Source organism: Brassica napus, chromosome C4 (genome assembly GCF_020379485.1).
Source record: "Brassica napus cultivar Da-Ae chromosome C4, Da-Ae, whole genome shotgun sequence".
Classification (NCBI taxonomy): Eukaryota; Viridiplantae; Streptophyta; class Magnoliopsida; order Brassicales; family Brassicaceae; genus Brassica; species Brassica napus.
In genome coordinates this window covers 60,269,496-60,290,324 of record NC_063447.1, presented here as the reverse complement: position 1 = coordinate 60,290,324, position 20,829 = coordinate 60,269,496, and the positions used below count along the sequence as shown (strand labels likewise).

The following is a 20,829-nucleotide window of genomic DNA, read 5'->3' as shown; positions in this document are numbered from 1 at the left end:
AAAGAGCCGATCATGGATAAAGACAAGAATGTGGAAGGTTACAGACAGAATCTCGCTTACTACAAGGATTTGAAGAACAACATCAGTTGGGAATTTTTGGTCTTGATGGAGCTGAGGATTTGATGTTTGACATCGATGAACTCTTAAATCTAGAATATAACGTCACTCAACTACAGGGTTTTAATGATTGACACTGATGAACTACTTAATGTGGAAGGTGACGACGTCCCTCAACGACGTTTACAACAAGCGGTGCTCAAGCTCAAGATGTAGGAAGACTTGCGGCTCAAGTCAGGTTTACTTCCGATTAAGTTTCCGTCTGTGTGTTGACCTAAGAGTCATCTTTTGAGTTTGTTTGCTTAACTTGCTGTGCACGAAAACGATTCTATCCTCTCTCTTGATTTTTATTAAATTAATATCTCTGAATTATATTTACTCTCATAATCCCTCACTTATTTCATCAACTATCTTAGTGTTACTTTCCGTAGCTATAGGCTACATGTTTCCTTGAAGAAGTTGTTACTCATGTTTGGTTTATTTGTTGATCTGGTAAAGTAGTCCAACATGAATATAGTTCGAAGAGTAGTTACTTTGAATTTTACAAATAATAGTAGAATGATGATGATTATGCATGTTTAGTGCAATAATGATGATTATAGATAGAGCAAGAGACATAATATGATCTGAGAAAAAAAACATAATGCACTTAAAAGACTAAAGACTGCAAAATTTTCTGTTTCTTTCTGAAAAGATGAATCTACTTCATTCATCTGAGTTTTCGCGTTGCGATGTAAGGAAACCAAAAACTTGCCTTAGATTCCCTCTAGATGGCCTAGCATTCACAGCGTATTTGCATATAAATATAAGCATCCGTCGCATTTCAAGTTTTGTTATACTCTTTTCTTCAAAAGATCTCCCACCATCAAAAGTTCCTGCGTTATGACAAACATTATACACCAAAAGACTTCAGTGTGTTTTAGATTAATGTATTTCAAGTTTATGACATTACCTTCTTCATTGAATAATGATATTAAGATGGCCAAACATACACATACACTGATATCTTCCCCTATCATCACAAGCCCAACATTATTAGGTACAAAAGACATACAATCATGTTTGAAAAGAATACAAACTTACCGTCTTGACAACAAACTAAGAGCTTCTTCCCTACACTCATCTTCATCTTAGCAAAACTAACCGCGGAAGGAAGACTCTTTAATATCGAAAACCGATCAAACTTGGAACCCTGGAGGAAACATACACTTCTTATAATGATTCTTTGTTTTGAAGGAAGAAAAAAAATGTTATAGCTTGGTTTATTCTTAGAAGTATACCGTCATGGGTAGATGCAAATGCTCTTCAAGATGGGATGGAGGGACTGAGACTGGGTTTTTATCGCAGTTTAATATGCAGCAGTCATTAGATAACACCTTACTAGCTGCACAACAAAAGCTTATAGTTAATGCAAAATCATGAGTGAATTATGATTTATATACAGCATAGAAAACAAACTCGCCTACTTGTGATGACCCAAGCGCAAGATTTGTTGATGCCAACCAAGAAACTAAGATTTCTTCATCAACTCTAGGTTTTGGTACACTAAGAGATAAAGTTTCATCACTTTTGACTCCGTTATTAGCTTTTGAGCTTTTGACAACAACCTGAGGAGCTTCTTGACCCCTCTGAGCTCTATACACTCTATCACTCTCAACAATCTCCGCGACTTTCTGGTTACAAACTTCAGGTCCTGAGTCAATAAGATCATCAACATGGTTCCAGAAAACACTTGGAGATAAACCTCTTGACCAACTCTCTTCATCATCACCAGCCCCAGGGATGTAACTCCAACTAAACTCTGAGTTGGTTCTGTATTGCTGAACTTCACCAGAGTCAGAGGCTGAGACAAGGATGAGAGGAGTGAAGTCCCATGACTCATGATCAGGTACTTCATTCAACCACATGACTGTCTTCTGTGAAACCCAAAGAGGACGTAAAGGCTTCCACAAGCATGAAGCTAGAGAAGCTATGTCAGCTCCACTCTCCTCTAACTGTTTAGTCCATTCATCTAGCTTAGCTTCAATAGAGGCCTTCTCAGTCTTGGAAACCCATAGTGGCATATGTAAACTACAGTCCCATTTATCTAACAACTGTCTTATGCTGCTATCATCATGATCAACACTTGTGAAACCCTATTCAAGAACAAAGAAGAAAAGGTTGTAACTAGTGTTCTAAAAGTTGGTTTAGTCGTAGGGAGCCTATTCTGAAAATCAGACCTATAGAAAACGATTTTTGTAGAATAATTTTTTTTTAAATTAGTCTAGGCGTTCAAAAAATCGGTCTAAACAGAAAAAAATGATACAATGATTATATAAATATGCACAGTCTCTGCGTTATTAGTACATTCTTTGCCTAATCATTAATCCCATATAAAGCGTTTAGCTATCGTCTAGGCGTACTAATAAAGCAGAGAATGTGACATGTGTATGTAACTCACTGCATCATTGAGCTGATCATTAGTGTTACATAATCTCTTCAAGTGATTATGTATTGAGCGGTTCAATACACAACACCACATTGGTATCGTTTTCGACATGCTATCCGGAAACCTCTTTCCTTTACGAGTAGAATCAATGATGATACAACCTCCTTTCTCTCCTATCCATTCAACGAAAAAAACAAAGGCATAAAGATATGTTTCTTGATGGTTTAAGATCATGATCTGACTATGTATCAATATCATTACCAGCGAGAAGAGGAAGATGGAGGTTGAGACGAGAAGTGTTGAAAGACAAGTTGTTGGTATGACCGTCGGTGGATTTGAAGTAGCATGTTGCATCGAATCTTGGAGAGTACCAGAGGCCACAACGAAGGTTAGCGAGGAGAGGAAGCTTTGGCCATAGGTTCGAGATCTCGTCTACGAAGAGTGAGTCTTGGTAGATTGATCTAAGAGCGTTGTAGAGGCTGTTGTCTCTTCTCTTTATACTCCTTGCAACTCTGTAAATGCTATCTCTTGTCGTCCTTGGTTCTCCCTCCTTTTCCGCCATGTTCTTTTTCAGACAAAACACAACTCTGGTTCTACAGTTCTGACACAAAAGTAAAAAACTAATCTAGTTTAGGCTCAGGGCTACGGATATTATCTAAATATGCAAGTACAAAGCGGAGGAAAAGCGGCGCAGCCAGAAGATGAAACAGAGGAAGAGGAAATAAGGGATAAGTTAACCAAACACTGTTCTGTTTTCTTGGTTTAAATTAAAATAGTCGGTTTATCGGCACATTTCGGTTTGAGTTTGGTTTACATCATATAAATCAAGAAAGTTATAGAACGGTTGCTGGTTTGTTTTTAACTAAAACAAACAAAAAAAAACATGGATTTAATCCAAATAAACGAGGATAAACCTAATCTATTAAAAAGGAAACTAAGCAACAGAACACCTGAAATATAAGGAAACAGATAGTATTAAGTAATGTTTCACAATCACAGATGAAATAGGAGTGAGAATGGCTCCCAATGAAGTAAGATGTAAATATATAGCAAATAAACTATCAGAGACGAAGGCACAACGTATACTATGGGGGCTTATAAATTCATAGAAATTAGAATATTTACTATTTTGTATATAAATTCATAGAAATTTGTTAAAGTGAAATGATGAAAACTCCAATGTACATCTCTAACATTTTAAGTTAATTTAACTATATTCTTTGCTTATATTTTTTTTTTATTTTAATCAATAGTGTACCTATTAGACCATCTATTCTACAATAGTTTTATTTAATAAAATTCACATCATACCCCACTATTTTACCTTATATTTGTATTATTTTATAATTGCATTTTTGTGAACAATAATACTCTATTTAAAATAATATTTTAAGTTCACATAACTAATTTGAACAAATTTATTTTTTATTATTTTAATTAATAAATACAAGAAATGCCAATTAGCATTATTAAACATAAAATTATGATTTTTGAGAAAATAGTTTAAAATTGATAATTGTTGAGATTTGAGTAGTTAAAAGAAAAACTGGAAGAATTTAAAGTGCTAAAATTGGCAATTAAGCATATTCAAAAGTTAGTATTCGATTTACAATATGCTTTTGGCTGGGTTTGATTTTTTTTTAAAAGAGTTTGATTTGGTTTAGTGGAAGATCTATATATCTTGAAAAATATACAGTAATTTGATTAATAGTGCATGTAGTATGCTTTAATTTTCAAATATGTGCACACATGTGTACATTTATATATTTATATAATTAAAATATAAATTCATTCATCGTATTGTTGTTACTCGGTTAATGTAAATCGATGACAATTTCGGTTTAAGGCAAAGAAACCTTAATGTTACTAACACTAATTATTTTATTATATTTAGTTAAATTCACACATCGTCTTGATTTTGATTTCCTACTCCAATCTAAAACATGCAAAACTTAAATATACATTAAAATAAAATAATGATACTTTATCTCAACTAAATCAGGAATCCAACAGAAAACAATTCCTAGTAAGAAATGGAGTACTTCTACCGACCATGGTTATTATAAAAAGAGAATAGGTTAAACACTTCATAAACAACTTTCTAAAGAGACTAACAAGAGTCAATCTTAGCTACATATCATTATGGATATTAGGTACGAAGAGCCACTATATGTAGACGAAATTTCATTAAACACTTTTTCTGTTGTTTTGTTGAACTTGAAATTGCTTGTGTCTGACCTTGAATTTGTTGTTTTGTTGAACTTGAAAAAATTCGTAATGTGCATGCTTAGTTCATGATCTTTCTTGTTTGTTTCTATTTTGGTATATTAATTTTTTGATTTTCCTGATTAAATTAGTCATTTATATTTTATTGGTCAATATAGTTACATATATGTATATTCAAAGTTCAATTTTAATTTATGATAGTCCTTTCAAATCAAATTTTCCATTCCTCTATTCATTCTTGGTTGTATCTAAGTTTTTCTATTGTTGTCTAATAATAGTATTATTTTTATAAGATTGTATAATTGTATGTCATTTGGTAAAAGAAAAACATTGGTAGCTCATATTCTTTCAAGTGAAGCCAAAACCAACGACATTGTATCGTTTAGTTAGTTGAAACTCAATTGTATTGGAATTGTTTCAAAAGATTAAATAAATTTAAGAGTGATACTTAGGTTATTGGTTGTGTTGGTCAATTTGACTTGAATACTTAAATTGACACATTGTTTTGACTTTGATTTAATTTTAAGTAGGATACGATCTTGTGTTTTTTTTTCCTTTAAAACTAAACAAAGGATACTTATCTAACTCAAATTTAAATATTGTATTAAAATACAATACCTATCTCTACTAAACTTTGGAATCAACCAAGTAGGTTCCAGGTACTACCAGGAAGTGGAGTGAGAAATCTATATAAATCCATATCAATGATGATACAGCCTCCTATATAAACAAACAAAGGCATGAAGATATGTTTCTTGATGGTTTAAGATCATGACCTGACTATAAATTCAAGCATACCAGCTAAAAGAGGAAGATAAAGGAAGATGAATAAGAGTGATAGTTAACCAAACCAAACACTGTTCTGTTTAAAAGTCGGTTCATACGTACATTTCGGGTTGACTTTGGTTTACGTCATATAAATCAAGAAAGGTATATAATAGTTTTGTTTTTAATTAATTTGTTTATTTATTCTAACTGATTTTAAAATCCACATATGATTTATAAATCCAAGTAGATTTTATTGATATCTAAATCTAACATATCAATTTTAATTAATATTTGCAAATCCCAAGTTTTTTTTCTTGAATTTATTAATTTTTAATTTTAACAAAGAAATCTACTTAGATCCATTATAAAAAATATATATTCCAATTGTTGAATAAGATTTGAATTAAAATCATAAAATCGATAATACATGATTTAATACGAATTTTAAAATTATAGAACAGATAATACTAAATTCCGTTTGAGCTTCTAAATCTAGTAAAATACATAAACCAATCATCTTTCACTAAATCAAAGTAAAATTCAAATAAGACAAACGAAAACGTGGATTTAATCCAAAGAAATTAAAATAAAGGGGATTAAGCAAACCGAACAACTTGAAAATAAGGAAATGGTTAGTATCGAGTGAGATTTATAATAAGATAGGAGTGAGAATACAAAACTATATTTATCTCAAAATTCTCAACTCAACTCAACTTAGGATTAGGAATCTAAGAGAACTGTTTCCTACCAGGAAGTGGAGTGAGAATCCACCGACTTGTTCATTATAAATAGAGATTCAGCGAACGCTTCATAATCAATACACCCTAAAGGTCCGAACAGAGTTAAGAGAGTAACTAACAAATCCCTATGGATATTAAGTATGAAGAACCTTTATACGTAGACGAACTTTCATTAAAAACAGTTCGTGTTCTTGGCCAAGGAGCCTTCGGTTCCGTGACTCTCAAGGTTCACCCCGGCCATGGACGTTACGCGAAGAAAACATCTTCAATAAGACTCAAAGAGAATCTCAAGAAAGAGCTTAGGATCATGCTTGACTTCCGCAACCATCCTCGCATCGTTCAAGCCTCTAGTGAACATCTTCACTTAGGTATGTTCCTCAAAGATTGCTCCATCTATATGGAGTATGCATCCGAAGGTAGTCTAGACGAAGTTATATCATCTTTCCGTGGGAAACCATTGCCTGAGCACGTGATTGGACGCACCACTCGTATGCTCCTACAAGGACTCGAAGCGCTTCACGTACACGGCTACGTTCACTGCGACCTCAAGCCGGATAACATACTCCTCTTCCCTTCAACCACTTTTGGAGAGCCGTGGGATGCTAAGCTCGCTGACTTTGGTTTATCAAAGGAGCCTAACACTTATCATGTGTTGAAGCTTGCTGGTACGAATATGTACATGCCTCCGGAGGTTTCCGAGGTTCCGGAGGGGTTGGTCGGACAGGCTCTCGATATATGGTCGCTAGGGTGTGTGGTGTTTGAGATGTTTGGAGGTAAGGCAGAAGAGATGGAGACGGGAGGAACTTACGTGTGGAAGCTAGAGCAAGAGATCTCTCCTGTGGCTATAGACTTCTTGAGGCAGTGCCATACTTGGCATCCTTGGAATAGGGCTTCAGCAACTGAGCTCTTGAACCATCCTTTTATTATGCAAAGAGTAGTCTCTCTTCGAGTTTTACAGCCAATCCCATGTCCTCCTGAGAGGAGACAGTACTTGGAACGTCCTTTGTTTACACCAAGGGTCCGTGGTCCATTGCCAACTCCGATTGGTCCTAGAAAAAAACAAGAAGCTGAAGGTTCGGTAGTGAAAGATAAATCAACGGTGGAGAAGAACGATGTTGATAGTGAGGAATGGTTTATGTATGAGTTATGTAATAGTTGTTAAGTTAAAACTAGATAAGTTATGGTTGAGCTTGTATGCTTACTTCTTCAACAAGAAACGGCATTCTTTGTTAGGTTAATTTGTTTCTTTACTTGCTGTGGAAACAAACAATTGTGATTCTCTTAATTTATTAAAGTTTTGAAGTATACTACTCTGATGATTACCTTCTGAGATTAACGATGAGCATGTATGTTTACTTCTTACGCAAGAAATCTAGTGGCATTCTTAGGTTCATTTGTTTCTTTACTTGCTGTGGAAACAAACAATTGTGAATCTCTTAATTTTTATTGAAGTTTAAAGTACACTACTCTGTTTGATTAACTTGTGAGATTAACGATTATTATGTTTGTAAAATATATTTTTCCAAATCATTTAAAAGCTCAATACATTAGATAGGAAACCATTGTTGTTCTTAATCATAACTAAGCAGCGATTAAAATATCCAAACAAGCTACAAACCCATAGTCTATCTCGTTTCTTCAACCTAGAAGAGGCATGTTTTACTTGAGCCTCTCCTTCCTAAGTCTTTCTAGCTCCAAAACCATTTGCCAGTGCTCTAGTGAAAGACTAGTCTCACCATAACTCACAGACATCATGCGAGCCATTGTCAACAATCTGCAGAAACCAACAAAAACAAAACTGAAAAACCATTCTAAATTTGATGAGAACAAAACTTTAGGAAGGCGCTTTAGTACCTGCTCAAGTCTTGGCTGCCTAAACTACGATCTGTTTGCCTTGCTGCAACCAAATCATTCTCCAACACCTGCAACAACAGAAAAAATTAGTAGTAGACTCAGTAGTTTGATAACACTGTTGCCATAGATTCTAACACAAGACTCTCACCTGTTGCAACTCTTGCCCAATGGAGTGAGACAACGATTTGCAAGTAGCTAAGTAACACCTCCAAGCTTGTGCTGTTTCCGGTGTGATGACTTGCAATGGATTCACTTGGGAAGGTTGAAAGGGTAGAACCATATCAGCAGGCATTATGTTTGATTTTCCTTCAGAGAAGATGAGCATCTGAGCATCAGTGGCCATCTCCATTTTATAATACTGAAAATCATACTCCACCTGAAATAGCACAAGCAGATTCAATCATTCACATCTTGAATCTGATTAAAGTGATTAAAGAATGAATGAGATTTGATTTTACCTTCTGACACTCCAAGAGGTTTTTAAGCAGGTTTGCATTCTCAACTCCAACAGAGTTCAAAGTCCCTGGTTGCAACTCTGTTTCGTCCAGTATCAAGTGTGTGCCATCAGCAATTTGTAGAACTCCAGGCACCAATCTGTTGGTTCCATAGTCTTTCTTGGGACCGAGGGAAGCAGTGTTGAGATACTCAATAGTGAGTGGTATAGATTGTGTGAATGGCAAGAGGCTTTTGAGGGCGTCTCTGAGCTGAGTGCCGAAGATAGACATGCTTTCTTTGTTAAGGTGTGTGAGATTAAGTGAAAGCTTCCCAACAGCAACGTTATCTACTCTTCCATGCACCTATACAGCAAAGGATTAGTAGCTAAATAGCTGACAATAAGAAGAAACAATGTGATACAGTTTGAATTAAATTACCTTTGACAGAAGATGCAACAATAGTAACTCTGCTGCAATGTGATCATTACCAAGTAGACCGGTGAGGTGCTTCATCAAACTCTCTCTAATCTCTTTGAACATTTGAGGGGATTTAAGCTGCCAGATTATAAATTAACAAGAGATTAATAAGAGATCAAGAGCTATAGATTTTTTTTTTTTTAAATGGTGTACTTGCCTCTGTTAACAGGGAAGAACTATGAAGGAAATGTTGAGTTTCAAGCTTCCTGTGGATAAGACAATGGAGGCGTGGAACCTTTCCAGATGGCATCTGAACAGATTCAGCTTCGTAGAAATCATCAGAGTTGTCACCAGGTGAATCCATATCCATCATAGTGTTTGGATCGAAAGTCAACACTCCAAGGAACTCCACCACATCGTTTAGCTTCAAGTCTGACTCTGGAGAATCGTAAACCTGCGTGGTGCCACATATGAATTATTTTTTCAATTAAAACGTCATGTTAACAGACAATATAATGAAACAAAAAGCTAAATACTCACCTTCACAAGACATGGTAGAGAATCTGTACTGGTAGCTGGTGGAATAACACAACTCTGAGGAACACCATCAGTCATGGGAAGCTGACATTCTGAAGCTGATGAGGTACCTTCTCCTGCTTTCTGATGTATATAGCAAATGCCAAAATCATCAGAGATACTTCATCAGCCACAACTTATACTAATACATACATTAAATTAAGAGACTAATCCTTACCAATTTTTTGAAAGGCGAGCCGTTAAGCCCAGCTTCAAGAGTCTGCAATGGTGGGGGGTAAATAAGTAACCGAGCAACAGTTAATATGTGAAAGCAAAGAAGGGAGACTAAAGTTACGTTTGAGTCGATGGAATCAGTCATTTCTTCATCGACCCTCGCACGTTTCTCTCTGTTTTGGCCAGTGAGGTCCAAAAAGCGGTTCTTCAGCTCTATGGAAGAACATTCAGTCCATTGATTGCGTCCAGGAACCTACATTGCAATCAAGTGTTATCTTGTTTAAGCGTCTATGAGACCATAGCAAGAACCAAAAATAAAGATGAGCATTAGAGAAAGCATACAGGAACACAGTAGAGTAGACGACGCTCCCAAACTTGAGTTTCAGAGGAAGGACCGTCAGGAAACTGGGAAACATCACTGTACTTATTGGTTCTCCATGTTGAATCATCCTTAACAGAGTAGAAAAGTTATTGACAAATAAAGATTCAAAGCATCTTTATAGTAGAAGAAACCATATATATATATATATAAATCATACCTTGTAAGCACCAGCATAGAATTCATTTCCAAGCATGTCTTGTATCATTCCACGGAACCGAACAAGAGTGTTGGGCTGCACCCACTTGATACTTGACAAATCCAGAATTGGAACCTAAACATACCAAAATAAATTTGGTTAATTGACCAATCTGTGGATAGAAGACCAAAACCTCAAAGAGACTGATTTAGTTAGGACACAACCTCAAACTATATTAAATTTTCAACCTTTTTGTCCTAAAAATTGAAAAATACTCAAGTTGGGTCACAATCAACATCATGAATCCATACTTTAATTTCACTAAATTCCACCCAAATTCCCTCGAAATAAGCTGATTTAGTTAGGACACAACCTCAGACTACAGTAAAGTTTCAACCTTTTTTATCCTCAAACTTGATATATACGAGTTGAGTCAATAAACATTTTGAATTGATACTCAATTACCCCTAAACCCAACAACCCCAATTTGACTAATCTGTGGTTTTACAGCACAAACTCAAAGAAGCTGATTTCGTTAGGACACAACCTCAAACAACAGTAAAGTTTCAACCTTTTTGTCCTTGAAACTGATATATCCAGTAGTAATTAGATCAAACCCCAAAACGAGAAAAAGGGCAGAGTTAAGAAAACAAAACAAACCTGGGTGATAGCAGATTCGTCGGAGAAGTAGTGACGGAACAAATCGACGACGCCCCAGTCTTTTCCGTGAGACGACGCCGGATCGTATCCCGAAGAAAGTGCGTTCCCGAATGAGAATCGGACGGCTCCCAAAGGGTTAGTCAGACAATCGTAAGCTGGTCCTCCCATATCTCCCGATGCAAAGTTCTTCTACGAGCGACGGATCAGTGAAAGGATAGAGATGAACACTGAGAGTCTGCTCGTAGGGCATTTGTCAAGTGTATAAGTTGGGCCTTTCCCGCCATATCTGCTGGGTTTTTCCCGCCACCTTTCAGCTTAAAACGCATCGTTTTTGGTCAAACGAACAATACGCTGTCGTTTTTTACATACTTATAAAGTTACACCGAGTTTTGGTGACATTGAGATACACCGGATAACATATTGATGACGCTCCACCTTAAATCAATTTTTGTTTTTAACACTAATTTATCTATTATAAATTATTTTAATTTTTTAAAATAATGTTACAGCTAATAGTTTTACCTAATTTATGAAAATTCAGATCAATTGTATCAGAAACAAAGTCTGTTTTTATACTTGCACTAGTATTTTTTATAAGTTATTTTTCTACATAAAAGATAATAAATCATATTTCCTGGAACTTGAAACCCATCTCATAATTTAAAAGCATTAGCAAACAATTGATCAAACCATATACTAAGGTACTTCCACCATAAAATCAACTTAATATAGTTGATTCACTGATAACTCTTCTCTAACCAAGTTTTCGGACAAAAGATTTTGCTGAAAGTTTGACGACACTTAAACTGACACAAACACAGCCATAATGTCCTCATGTATAACCACAACACGAACCTAATAACGTTCACGAAATTTACAACACACGTGACACGACTCAGGGTTTTGTGTTTCTTAATAATAACTCAAACAACATAAACCATACCGACTTCCAAAAGAGAAACCGGCGGTACCTTGAGCGCCACGTCAGGTCCTCTACAGTTCCTCCTCAAGAAATTATAACCGAAGTTAACCGCCAACCTCTTCATCACCGACGAGCCTTGCTTCGCCTTCACATGCGAGTGTCCCAATATAAACGCCGTCCCCGCCTCTTGCGCCGCCACCAGATCCCTCAGCTCGCTCCTCAGCTCCGCCTCCGCTTCCTCATCCTCCTCGTACCTATCTTCTTCCTCCACAGCAAACCTAACACGTTTAACGGTCGTGGTCGGTGGCGGCGCCGCCATTTCTATCACGTCCTCCATGCTCTCAACGGTGGTGAATCCTATCGAAACGCTCTCTGGCTGGAGATTCTCTTCAATCTCGTACGCCACGGTTCCTATCACAGCCAGTCTCGACTCGCTCGAGTCCTCGTTGGACCGGACCGTGTCGTCCTCTTGCGTCGTTCTTCTGTGCCAGTCGTAGCGTATGAAGTCTCCAAGCTTGGTTACTAACTCTGTTTCAAACGAGTCCACGTCTTGGTGAACGTCACGGTAACCGTATCTCACAATGCAACGGTAAGAGCGATGATCCACAGGCCCAACACGGCCCACTAAGTACCTCTCAGCAGCTGGAACGAAAGGTACAGGCACAGACTTCACGCAGACGAAGACGAGGACACGGTGGAAGGCAGGGAGGTTGGTGACGAACCGAGAGAAGTTAGCAGGGATGCCTGAGGTCAAGTCGGTGAAGACCAAACCTATCCCCGGGACTCTGGAGATGCCTAGGCTTGGGCCTAGCGCGAGAAGCCATTCTAAGGAGACTTTGTTCTGGAGATCGAACTCGTACTTTTTGATCGTGGTGTAGTGCCAGACGAACATGATGATCATGAAGAAGAGGGATAGGAGGATGGGGAGCCACGCGCCTTCGCGGAACTTGGTTAGTGAGGCTGAGAAGTAGAGTAGCTCTATTGAACCGAAGAAGAGGAGGAAGAGGAGGGCTAGGATCGGTGGCTTGTGCCAGCATAGGACTATGACTAGCGACATTAGGCATGTTGTCACTAGCATCACCGCCATTACAGCCAAACCTGTAACAAAACACAAGGGAATTTAAAATTATCATCAAAAAATTGTGGCAATAAACAATTATAATCATTTTTTTTAATAAAAATAATCATTATAATCATTTCAAATTAGTAGTTAAATTAAAAAATATAAGGTGTAGCCCAAGTTAAAAAAAAAATTTACACCGCCAAAAACTTTTAATCTATTGAGCAAACACAAAAAAAAAACACTAAAATAAATAATTTACACAAATTAAAGCAAAACATTATAATATAAAGCTTTCAAATGATTATTTTTACTAAAACTTACAAATTTATGAACAATTTATCAATGTATTCAACAAAATCTAGTTGAAATTGTAAGAGGATCTTTATACCTGATGCGTTTCCCAAGTGTTTGACATCTCTGAAACCAATAGTAACAGCAATGCAGAGAACCATGAGCATCCAGTTAATCTCCGGTATGTAAATCTGACCATGGATCTTGTCTGAGGTGTGAATGACTTTGACGCGAGGGAAGCATCCAAGAGACTGGCTTTGGTTTATGATTGAGAATGTACCGCTGATGATAGCTTGGCTTCCAACAACAGAAGCGAGAATTGCTATCATTAGCACAGGCCAGTGCACACATTCTGTTATCAAAAAAAACCATATAAAGAAAAAGTTTCAGATTATGTTTTTTCTTAATGAAGGAAACACTTGAAAACAAAGGTAAGAAGATACTGACTTGGCACAGAGATGTAGAATCCAATGGCGTGAGCAGAGTTGTGATGCTGTGAGAGGTAAGCAGCTTGCCCCATGTATGCTAATATTAGAGCTGGATACACCAAGAAGGTAAACGCAATCTACAACAAAACAAACAAAACATAGAATCACTCAATAAGTAAAAGTAATGTTCAACAAATCGCTAGGCGGTACTTAGACGCTTTATATGGGATTATTGATTAGGCGGATGCATTCAAACCAAAGTAGAAACTTGCCTGAATTGCAGCGTAGTTGAAGTGACCAAGATCAGCAAACATAGCCTCAGCACCTAAAACAAAGACACAACAAATTAAAACTACCTGACACTTGCATATTATAGGAGACAAAACAGATTTGATTTGTAATAACTCACCGGTTATACACAACAAGATCCCACCCAGAGACATCCACCCACTTACTCTAGTCTTCCTCAGGAACATGAACATGTATTTAGGAGAAAGAGCTTTGTACACATGAGGATTCCACTGAATTATATTGTACAAGCCTATACCGCTTATAGTGAGCAGCCATGTGAGGACAATAGGCGCAAAGACAAACCCAACACGGTGTGTTCCAAAATGCTGAAGCGCGAAAAGGCAGATCAGTATGAAGCAGGTTATAGGAATCACTGCATCTGCAAAGGAAGCAAGCCATAGATCATTCAATAATAACTCAAGGAGCAACTAAAAGGTAACAAACATTAAACCACTTACATTGGTGATGTTCTTTAGACATGTTCATCTCAAGACCTGACACAGCAGAGAACACTACATACAACAAACAAAAAGATTATAAACTGTTTCAGCCAGCAATTACAAACACACAGAGAAACTAACTTACCGGAGATAGCTGGAGTGAGAAGACCATCTCCAATGACCATACAAGTCCCAAGAAGAACAAGAAGAAGCAAAGCAGTGTGTAACCACTTGTGCTTCTCAAGATACCTCTTCACACAAGAGTCATGGTTCTTCTCCGGCGGATGCTCCAGCTTATAAGTGGACAGCGCCTCATCAGCCACTTGCCGGTTCGGGAGGAGGCTGACTTTGACATGACGGCAGATGAGTGAATACAAAGCAAAAGTTCCACCTGAGGACGGACAAAAACTTAAACATAAGCAAAAGTTGTCTGAAAGAGAGAGAGCCTGTGTCTCTCTTACCTTCTCCGTTATCATCAGCTCTAAGGACAATGAAGACATACTTAAGCAAAGGGACCAAAGTAAGAGTCCAGAAGACAAAAGACAGAACACCAAAGATCTCTTCGTTTGTCTCGGAATGACGAATGTCTTCAGCGAAAGTGCTCTTGAAGACGTAGAGCGGAGAGATGCTCAAGTCTCCGTAGACAACACCAAGACTCTGGTAAGCAAGAAGCATAACCGACCTCCATGACTCCTTCTGCAACAGTTTCCAAACTCATCAGAACATTCCAAATCTCCAAAAACAGAGCAAATCTCAATACTAAATCCACAAACCTTCTTAGAACCACAGCATTTTCCAAAATTGAGATCCATGGCTTTGTTTACTCAAACTTCTTCAACCTGGAAACCAAAGAAAGAGATGATTTTGATGAATCTCATCCAAAGAAAGTTTGGTAATTTTGGGGGAAAAGGAAGAGTCTTGTCAAAAGGCTTAAAGAGAGTGGTGAACAATTAAAGAAGACAACTCAACAATGTTTTTCAAAACAAAACAAAGTAGGTCACATTCACGCACATGCTCGTTACTATTATCTGATTGATTCTCTTTTTACCCAAAATTAAGATAAACCCACAAGCAAAAAACCCTAAAGCTGTAACCTTTTTAACAGAGAGAACCGAACCCACAAGAAAAAACAATCAATTGACTTCACACAAAGCATCCATTAATGGAGTAAAAATCAATTATTAGCTTTATTGCCTCTCACAAGGCCACATCTGTATTTGTTTCCACTTACAGAAAATTTTTTGGTAAAGTTTCGATTTTTATTTTAGCAAAATGGAAAAGATAAGAGCTCACACATGCTTGAAAGAGCAAACGTGGCGAGAATCATTAGCAGGTGAAGAGACACAAACACGTGAGTGATATAGTTACTTCTTTTACGAAAAGAAAAGAGAAATAAAGAAATGCTCTTTTTGATTTTCTCTACTTACCCAACCAGAGTTTACGCCATTGATGCAGCAGCTCCAAATTTGTTCATTGATGAAGAAAAAAAAAAACAAAGCTTTTTTAGTTTTTTTTTTTTTGTTTAAAGGTTTCAGTTTTTCAGTTAACAGGCGACGAAGGGTCTTTTGAGAACGCTTGTGTGTCGTGTTGACGGAATATCAGTAATTTTTGTAACTAATCTTTTTCTTTTTTTTTAGTTTAAGATGTAGAAAACGCGTTTTCCCTCGTGATTGTAAAAAAAAAAATAGTAGTTGTTGGTTTCTATGATAACGATTCAAATTACGTTTTTCATTTTATAAAGAGGTTACTGGTAAACTGAAAGTAATGGTGGATTACTAGATTATAATGCAAAGACATTTAATGAAACTGTATATAAAAAAAACAAAGTATTTAAGTTTTTTTACCATTATGGTGAAAATAACAAAATAAATAAAATAGCAGGATATGGAATCATTAACTGGTTTAATGGCATTATCCTTTGTATCAGAAACATCTATTTTTATTTTTTTTTACTTTTTTAAAAAAGTTTCAATATCTAACTTTATTGATGTAAAGTCTTAAAATATATAGGATTATTTTGTGCTTTTATGATAGAACAATAAAGAAGAGAATGAAATAATTTAAAAGATGTCTTTTTAAAGATCTTTTTCTTAATTTTTTTGCGATTTTCAAATCTCCATCACATCGTAAAATACCAGTTTCTTTTAGTCTCTTATTGTAATTTTCATGAATAATTGTTATTATTTAATTTATATAAAATATGGGTTTGGAGATGTCATTGATTGGTGCTCCTTTTTCAGTTTTGCTTTCTTTTTCTTTTTTTCTTTCCCTTTAGTTACGTGTTTCAGAAGTTCAACCTTTATACATTCAATTAATTGCCACTTACAAAAAAGATTAGATTTGTATATATCTCGACCACTTTCTCACTTTTGACATTATTGTAATCAAACAATTTCAAAACTGAATCGGAATACGATTCCTGATCGATTCAGCTTGCTCTTCACAATCAATCTTTCTATAATTATATAATTCAATCTAGCAGACTGGTCGGTGGATTCAGTGCACGAATAAAGGGACATTCCACCAAGTCATATAATGTATTGGTATTATATGCATGCGAATATGCGATGCATGACGACAAATCACACATTCACACCAACATTTACGTTATGATTAGCAAAAGACCAAGTATTTATTATAACATTTTAAGCTTCATACGTGATTTTTGGGAATGGTGTTCTTTTCAGTTTGGTGTATGCATCACTCAAATGTAGACAACATATATATGTTCTTTCCTTTCTTTTTGTACAAGACGTATACACTGTTGAAATGCCAGTAATGGTGACGTATATGGATCATATTATATTTTGAATTGTCATTAAGAAAATATAATTAGAAGAGGGCATAGATTAGCGGTATAAGGGGGTGTTGAAAATCACACACAAATAAAAAAAAAAAACACAACACACGACACGATAACTTTCCGCATGTGGAAGATTTTTTGAATGCTTTGAAGCCAATTTTTTTTTATATAGTTGTTATTATAGTTTGCGAATTAATACAACTTGTCTTGGTTAATGGTTTAATGAGTCAAGACGGTATCACTGACACAGTGTTCTTTTTGTCCCTAATAGATTATGAGAATAATAATGAAATTGCTATGTTTTTAATAGTGTATCTGTCCGCAAACTCTCAAACCCTCTTATGGCATTAGAATCATTCAGTTTCTTGGTCTAAATTTACTTTACGTGTTTTGCTATTTGATTAATATATTTTAATGGAATATTGCATATAGGTGTCACACACACCATAAGGTCCAAACCCCCCCCCCCCCCCCCCCCCCCCATGTGAAAGATTTGATGTGTTTACTAGTGCTTTGTTAACGGCCCAAAAGCCATAACGTGTATAATTGTCGTTGTTAGTATAATTTTGTAAATACAACTTGTCTTGGTGAGTGGTTCAAGACTTCAAGAGTCAAAACTGTATAACTGACACTATGACACAGTGTTCTTTTTGTTACGAACTGACGGAATGTTTTTGTGTTTTCTCCCTTGTCTCAATAGTATTGTTGGAAACTATATAATATATAATTAATATATCACTAGGTTATACCCATTTGGTTCGTCTGTTGTTCTATGTAAAATTAAATATAATCGCACTCTAATAACAAAATAGAAAAGACTTGAGGAAGGAAAGCACGGTAAAAATAATAATTTTATGTAACATCTTTCAGTAAGCAAAACCATTTTTACATAGGACTAATGCAGGTTTATCTAACGAGTACACTATTATTACATACATACTAACATACATACATACAAGAAGCTCAAATAAACACAAGGAATTAAGGAAATTCCATAGGAGTTCATCATTTTGAAAAACAATAAAACAATGAAAATGACAAAAAAAAAAAAAAAGCAAAACAAAAAATGATCACATGGAGACGACCTTATTAGGACAAAAACATATATAAACAAGTAAACATGTGTGTATAAATATATAACGCAAAATGTGTATATATGTGTGTATCAGTATACACATGAAACGTATTATCAGTGGCCAATACCGGGGCTTGGAACATCACCTTGCCTTTTATAGATATCATCATCATAATCAGGAACTGGTGGTGATGGTGATGCTAATGATGCTCCATCATCATAATCACCTGAATAATCAACTTCCAAGTTTGTAGGCATTAACTTCCTGCTCTTCATCACCGGGAAATACTCTCCGCCATGCAATAGTACTTCCGTCTCCGATCTAGTATTGCCTCTCGTACTCAACCCAAGAATCGATGGAACTGCGGTGATGAGTAAGAAAGAGAGTAATAAAACGTGAAGATTAATCTTCCTTGCATCCATTTCTTGCAGCTACCTTCAAGAAAACAATCAAATCAAATGGTAAAATAAGAGAATTCGTTTATATGGGTTTTTCTTCTTCTTCTTGTGTTATTAGGGTCCAAGAACAGAATGTGATGTTGTGTATAATATCATGCATATATATATAAATAACTATATAAGAAAAATAAACATCGAATTATTAAATTTGGAGGGCCAACTTTGTTGAAATTGGCAAACAATGGGCATGATGGATTCATAACATGGCCATTTCTTACTTTTAAGTTTCTTTAATTTCTTTATGTTATCTTCTTTTACTGTAATGATCCATCATTGCATGCTTTGTTCAATGACAGGTCGTATATTTGTTGGTGAATTGATAAGACAACATATAGATGGTGCGAGGGTTTTAATAATGGTGATTTAAATCAATGTATCGGTAACAAACTTTTCAAAATATTCATTGACCACAAAGTTTTTTTGAGACATTGTATTGTTTCTCATTACTGAAAATCAGTATCTTCTCCAAGAGTTTTTTTTTCATAAAACATCTATTGAAGAGTTTAAGCGTAATTAGAGCATCCACAATGGGTATCATGGAGACCTTAGGATTAGATTAGTATTATTATTATTATTTTTTTTTTTTAATAGTTAAAGATTTTTGTGAAAAATGTGTGTACAATGGTGATCCCGAAATTGGAATCCTTAGGAATAAAAAATGTATTTTTTTTTGTTTAGTGAAATATAATTTTTATATATTGGATGATTAAATAGAATAACTTAACATAAAATACAATAAATAAACATAAAAAACAATAATTAAACATAAAAATACAACAATTAAAGATAAAAACCATAATTTTACATAAAAATAGAAAAATTCCTAAATAAAAACATGATTAAATATAAAGATTACACATAAGAGTTTATAAGATGCCACGTGCAGTAAGGACTTGATCATTCGAAGCCTTATTTACGGACTGATCCGTACCGATCCGTCTAAAGCTAAGCCCAATTCACAATTTTTTAATTGTAAAAAAGCTACGGATTTGGGTCACGGATCCGTGACGGACCGCCGTTGCGGTTGATCTCAGAGGGGCTCGTTTGCTGGCAATAATTTAATATTTAAAATTATCAAATAGCAACGTAAACAACGGAGTCACTGCCATTATTTATCAATGCAGACAGAAGAGGTTTTTCTCGAAAAATAAAAGACAGAAGAGGTTGCTCAAATAGCGGAAAATTCCTTATAAAACGGTTCCATTTTCTTATATGAGAATGGGCCACACGAACCTCTAAGTGTAATTTATATACTATATTATTTTGTATATAATTAGTGGTATTCATCTCTAATATCTAATCTTATAGAAGAAGTGAATAATTACGGTTGCTCAACTTAAAATGAAGATGTCTGCATCTCCAACCCAACTGCAAAACACTATTTTAGTATGAATTTTACATCAAAATCTTCTCTAACCCAATACTAAAAATCACACCATTTTAGTGTAACACTATAATTTCACACCCAATTTGGTGTGACATTATTCATCACACTAAAACACTATTCACTCCACTAAAACACTATTCACTCCACTAAAATACTATTCACTTATTTTATTGATAAATTATATTATTAAAAACGAAAAATTAAAAAATTAAATAAATATAATATTATAAAATATTTTTTAGTGTGAAGTTTAGTGTTGTGGTTGGAGATGAATTTGTTTTTAGTGTTGAAACTACACTAACATAGTGTGATTTTGACACTAAAATAGTGTTATGGATTGGAGATGCTCTTAGAAAAACATTAGGGCATAATTATCGCCGAACCTTAAGTAAGGTTCTTAAAAAAATGAATGCTGAGGGTCCCACAAAAACCACTAAAATCGATTCCAAAAGTCATGAAATAAGGATCGACTTTGGAGTGTTTTTTGCACTGTTCACGGACCCTACTGACACGTGACGGTTCGCGATTGGTTCTCTTTTTAATTTTTTTTAGACAAAAAAAAAGTTTTCTAAGAAACACCAGTCTTAAAATACCGGTTTCGATGATAAAGATGGTCTTAGTACAAGTTAATAAGAATGTTACTTAAAAAAAGTTAACTATAATAGACACGTAGGTAACATCGGGACCCTATTTTTTACTATTATAATAAGAAGTAGGGCTGAAAGAAATATAAAATTCATTAAAATTCAACAAATAAAGATTGATTAGTGTGTCACCGACTCGCCATCTACATAAATTAATAACACTAAAATAATTAC

At 35.4% G+C, this 20,829-nt stretch overlaps 5 protein-coding genes across 5 annotated transcripts; 1 reads left to right on the top strand and 4 right to left on the bottom strand.

Annotated features, from left to right (window-relative positions):
• Window positions 1-555: 555 nt before the first annotated feature.
• LOC125585685 (tRNA A64-2'-O-ribosylphosphate transferase-like) lies at window positions 556-3,200 on the bottom strand. Its single transcript, XM_048755210.1, has 7 exons — window positions 2,747-3,200; window positions 2,498-2,658; window positions 1,520-2,192; window positions 1,338-1,441; window positions 1,141-1,249; window positions 1,010-1,069; window positions 556-932 (listed from the first exon to the last, which is right to left on the bottom strand). Exons 1-7 carry the CDS (start codon window positions 3,045-3,047, stop codon window positions 763-765), a joined length of 1,578 nt encoding a protein of 525 aa, XP_048611167.1. The 5' UTR covers window positions 3,048-3,200; the 3' UTR covers window positions 556-762.
• A 2,308-nt stretch (window positions 3,201-5,508) lies between these two features.
• LOC106394110 (mitogen-activated protein kinase kinase kinase 20-like) lies at window positions 5,509-7,573 on the top strand. The gene has a single exon (XM_013834713.3). It carries the CDS (start codon window positions 6,347-6,349, stop codon window positions 7,379-7,381), a length of 1,035 nt encoding a protein of 344 aa, XP_013690167.2. The 5' UTR covers window positions 5,509-6,346; the 3' UTR covers window positions 7,382-7,573.
• Window positions 7,574-7,721: 148 nt separating this feature from the next.
• LOC106391608 (mini-chromosome maintenance complex-binding protein-like) lies at window positions 7,722-11,103 on the bottom strand. Its single transcript, XM_013832292.3, has 12 exons — window positions 10,853-11,103; window positions 10,214-10,327; window positions 10,017-10,124; window positions 9,796-9,927; window positions 9,679-9,720; window positions 9,465-9,584; window positions 9,142-9,378; window positions 8,946-9,062; window positions 8,532-8,870; window positions 8,222-8,449; window positions 8,074-8,141; window positions 7,722-7,993 (listed from the first exon to the last, which is right to left on the bottom strand). The coding sequence occupies exons 1-12, from the start codon at window positions 11,018-11,020 to the stop codon at window positions 7,879-7,881; spliced, it is 1,788 nt and encodes a 595-aa protein (XP_013687746.2). The 5' UTR covers window positions 11,021-11,103; the 3' UTR covers window positions 7,722-7,878.
• A 556-nt stretch (window positions 11,104-11,659) lies between these two features.
• On the bottom strand, window positions 11,660-15,894 carry LOC106391607 (potassium transporter 2). Its single transcript, XM_048755208.1, has 10 exons — window positions 15,715-15,894; window positions 15,061-15,126; window positions 14,749-14,983; window positions 14,433-14,678; window positions 14,306-14,359; window positions 13,966-14,226; window positions 13,829-13,881; window positions 13,576-13,693; window positions 13,226-13,480; window positions 11,660-12,872 (listed from the first exon to the last, which is right to left on the bottom strand). Exons 2-10 carry the CDS (start codon window positions 15,097-15,099, stop codon window positions 11,776-11,778), a joined length of 2,358 nt encoding a protein of 785 aa, XP_048611165.1. The 5' UTR covers window positions 15,100-15,126; window positions 15,715-15,894; the 3' UTR covers window positions 11,660-11,775.
• A 2,038-nt stretch (window positions 15,895-17,932) lies between these two features.
• LOC106394828 (precursor of CEP15-like) lies at window positions 17,933-18,779 on the bottom strand. Its single transcript, XM_013835388.3, has one exon. The coding sequence runs from the start codon at window positions 18,586-18,588 to the stop codon at window positions 18,280-18,282; it is 309 nt and encodes a 102-aa protein (XP_013690842.2). The 5' UTR covers window positions 18,589-18,779; the 3' UTR covers window positions 17,933-18,279.
• Window positions 18,780-20,829: the final 2,050 nt, after the last annotated feature.

Coding starts and splice junctions, on each gene's coding strand:
- LOC125585685 (XM_048755210.1), bottom strand. CDS start 3,047: ATGGCGGAAAAGGAGGGAGAACCAAGGACGACAAGAGATAGCATTTAC. Junction 2,659..2,746: donor CCATCTTCCTCTTCTCGCTG/GTAATGATATTG, acceptor TTGAATGGATAG/GAGAGAAAGGAGGTTGTATC. Junction 933..1,009: donor ATCATTATTCAATGAAGAAG/GTAATGTCATAA, acceptor GTCATAACGCAG/GAACTTTTGATGGTGGGAGA.
- LOC106394110 (XM_013834713.3), top strand. CDS start 6,347: ATGGATATTAAGTATGAAGAACCTTTATACGTAGACGAACTTTCATTA.
- LOC106391608 (XM_013832292.3), bottom strand. CDS start 11,020: ATGGGAGGACCAGCTTACGATTGTCTGACTAACCCTTTGGGAGCCGTC. Junction 9,585..9,678: donor GCTCGCCTTTCAAAAAATTG/GTAAGGATTAGT, acceptor TATATACATCAG/AAAGCAGGAGAAGGTACCTC. Junction 8,450..8,531: donor ACCTCTTGGAGTGTCAGAAG/GTAAAATCAAAT, acceptor GTGCTATTTCAG/GTGGAGTATGATTTTCAGTA.
- LOC106391607 (XM_048755208.1), bottom strand. CDS start 15,099: ATGGATCTCAATTTTGGAAAATGCTGTGGTTCTAAGAAG. Junction 14,227..14,305: donor GTCTAAAGAACATCACCAAT/GTAAGTGGTTTA, acceptor CTTCCTTTGCAG/ATGCAGTGATTCCTATAACC. Junction 13,882..13,965: donor GATCTTGTTGTGTATAACCG/GTGAGTTATTAC, acceptor TCTTTGTTTTAG/GTGCTGAGGCTATGTTTGCT.
- LOC106394828 (XM_013835388.3), bottom strand. CDS start 18,588: ATGGATGCAAGGAAGATTAATCTTCACGTTTTATTACTCTCTTTCTTA.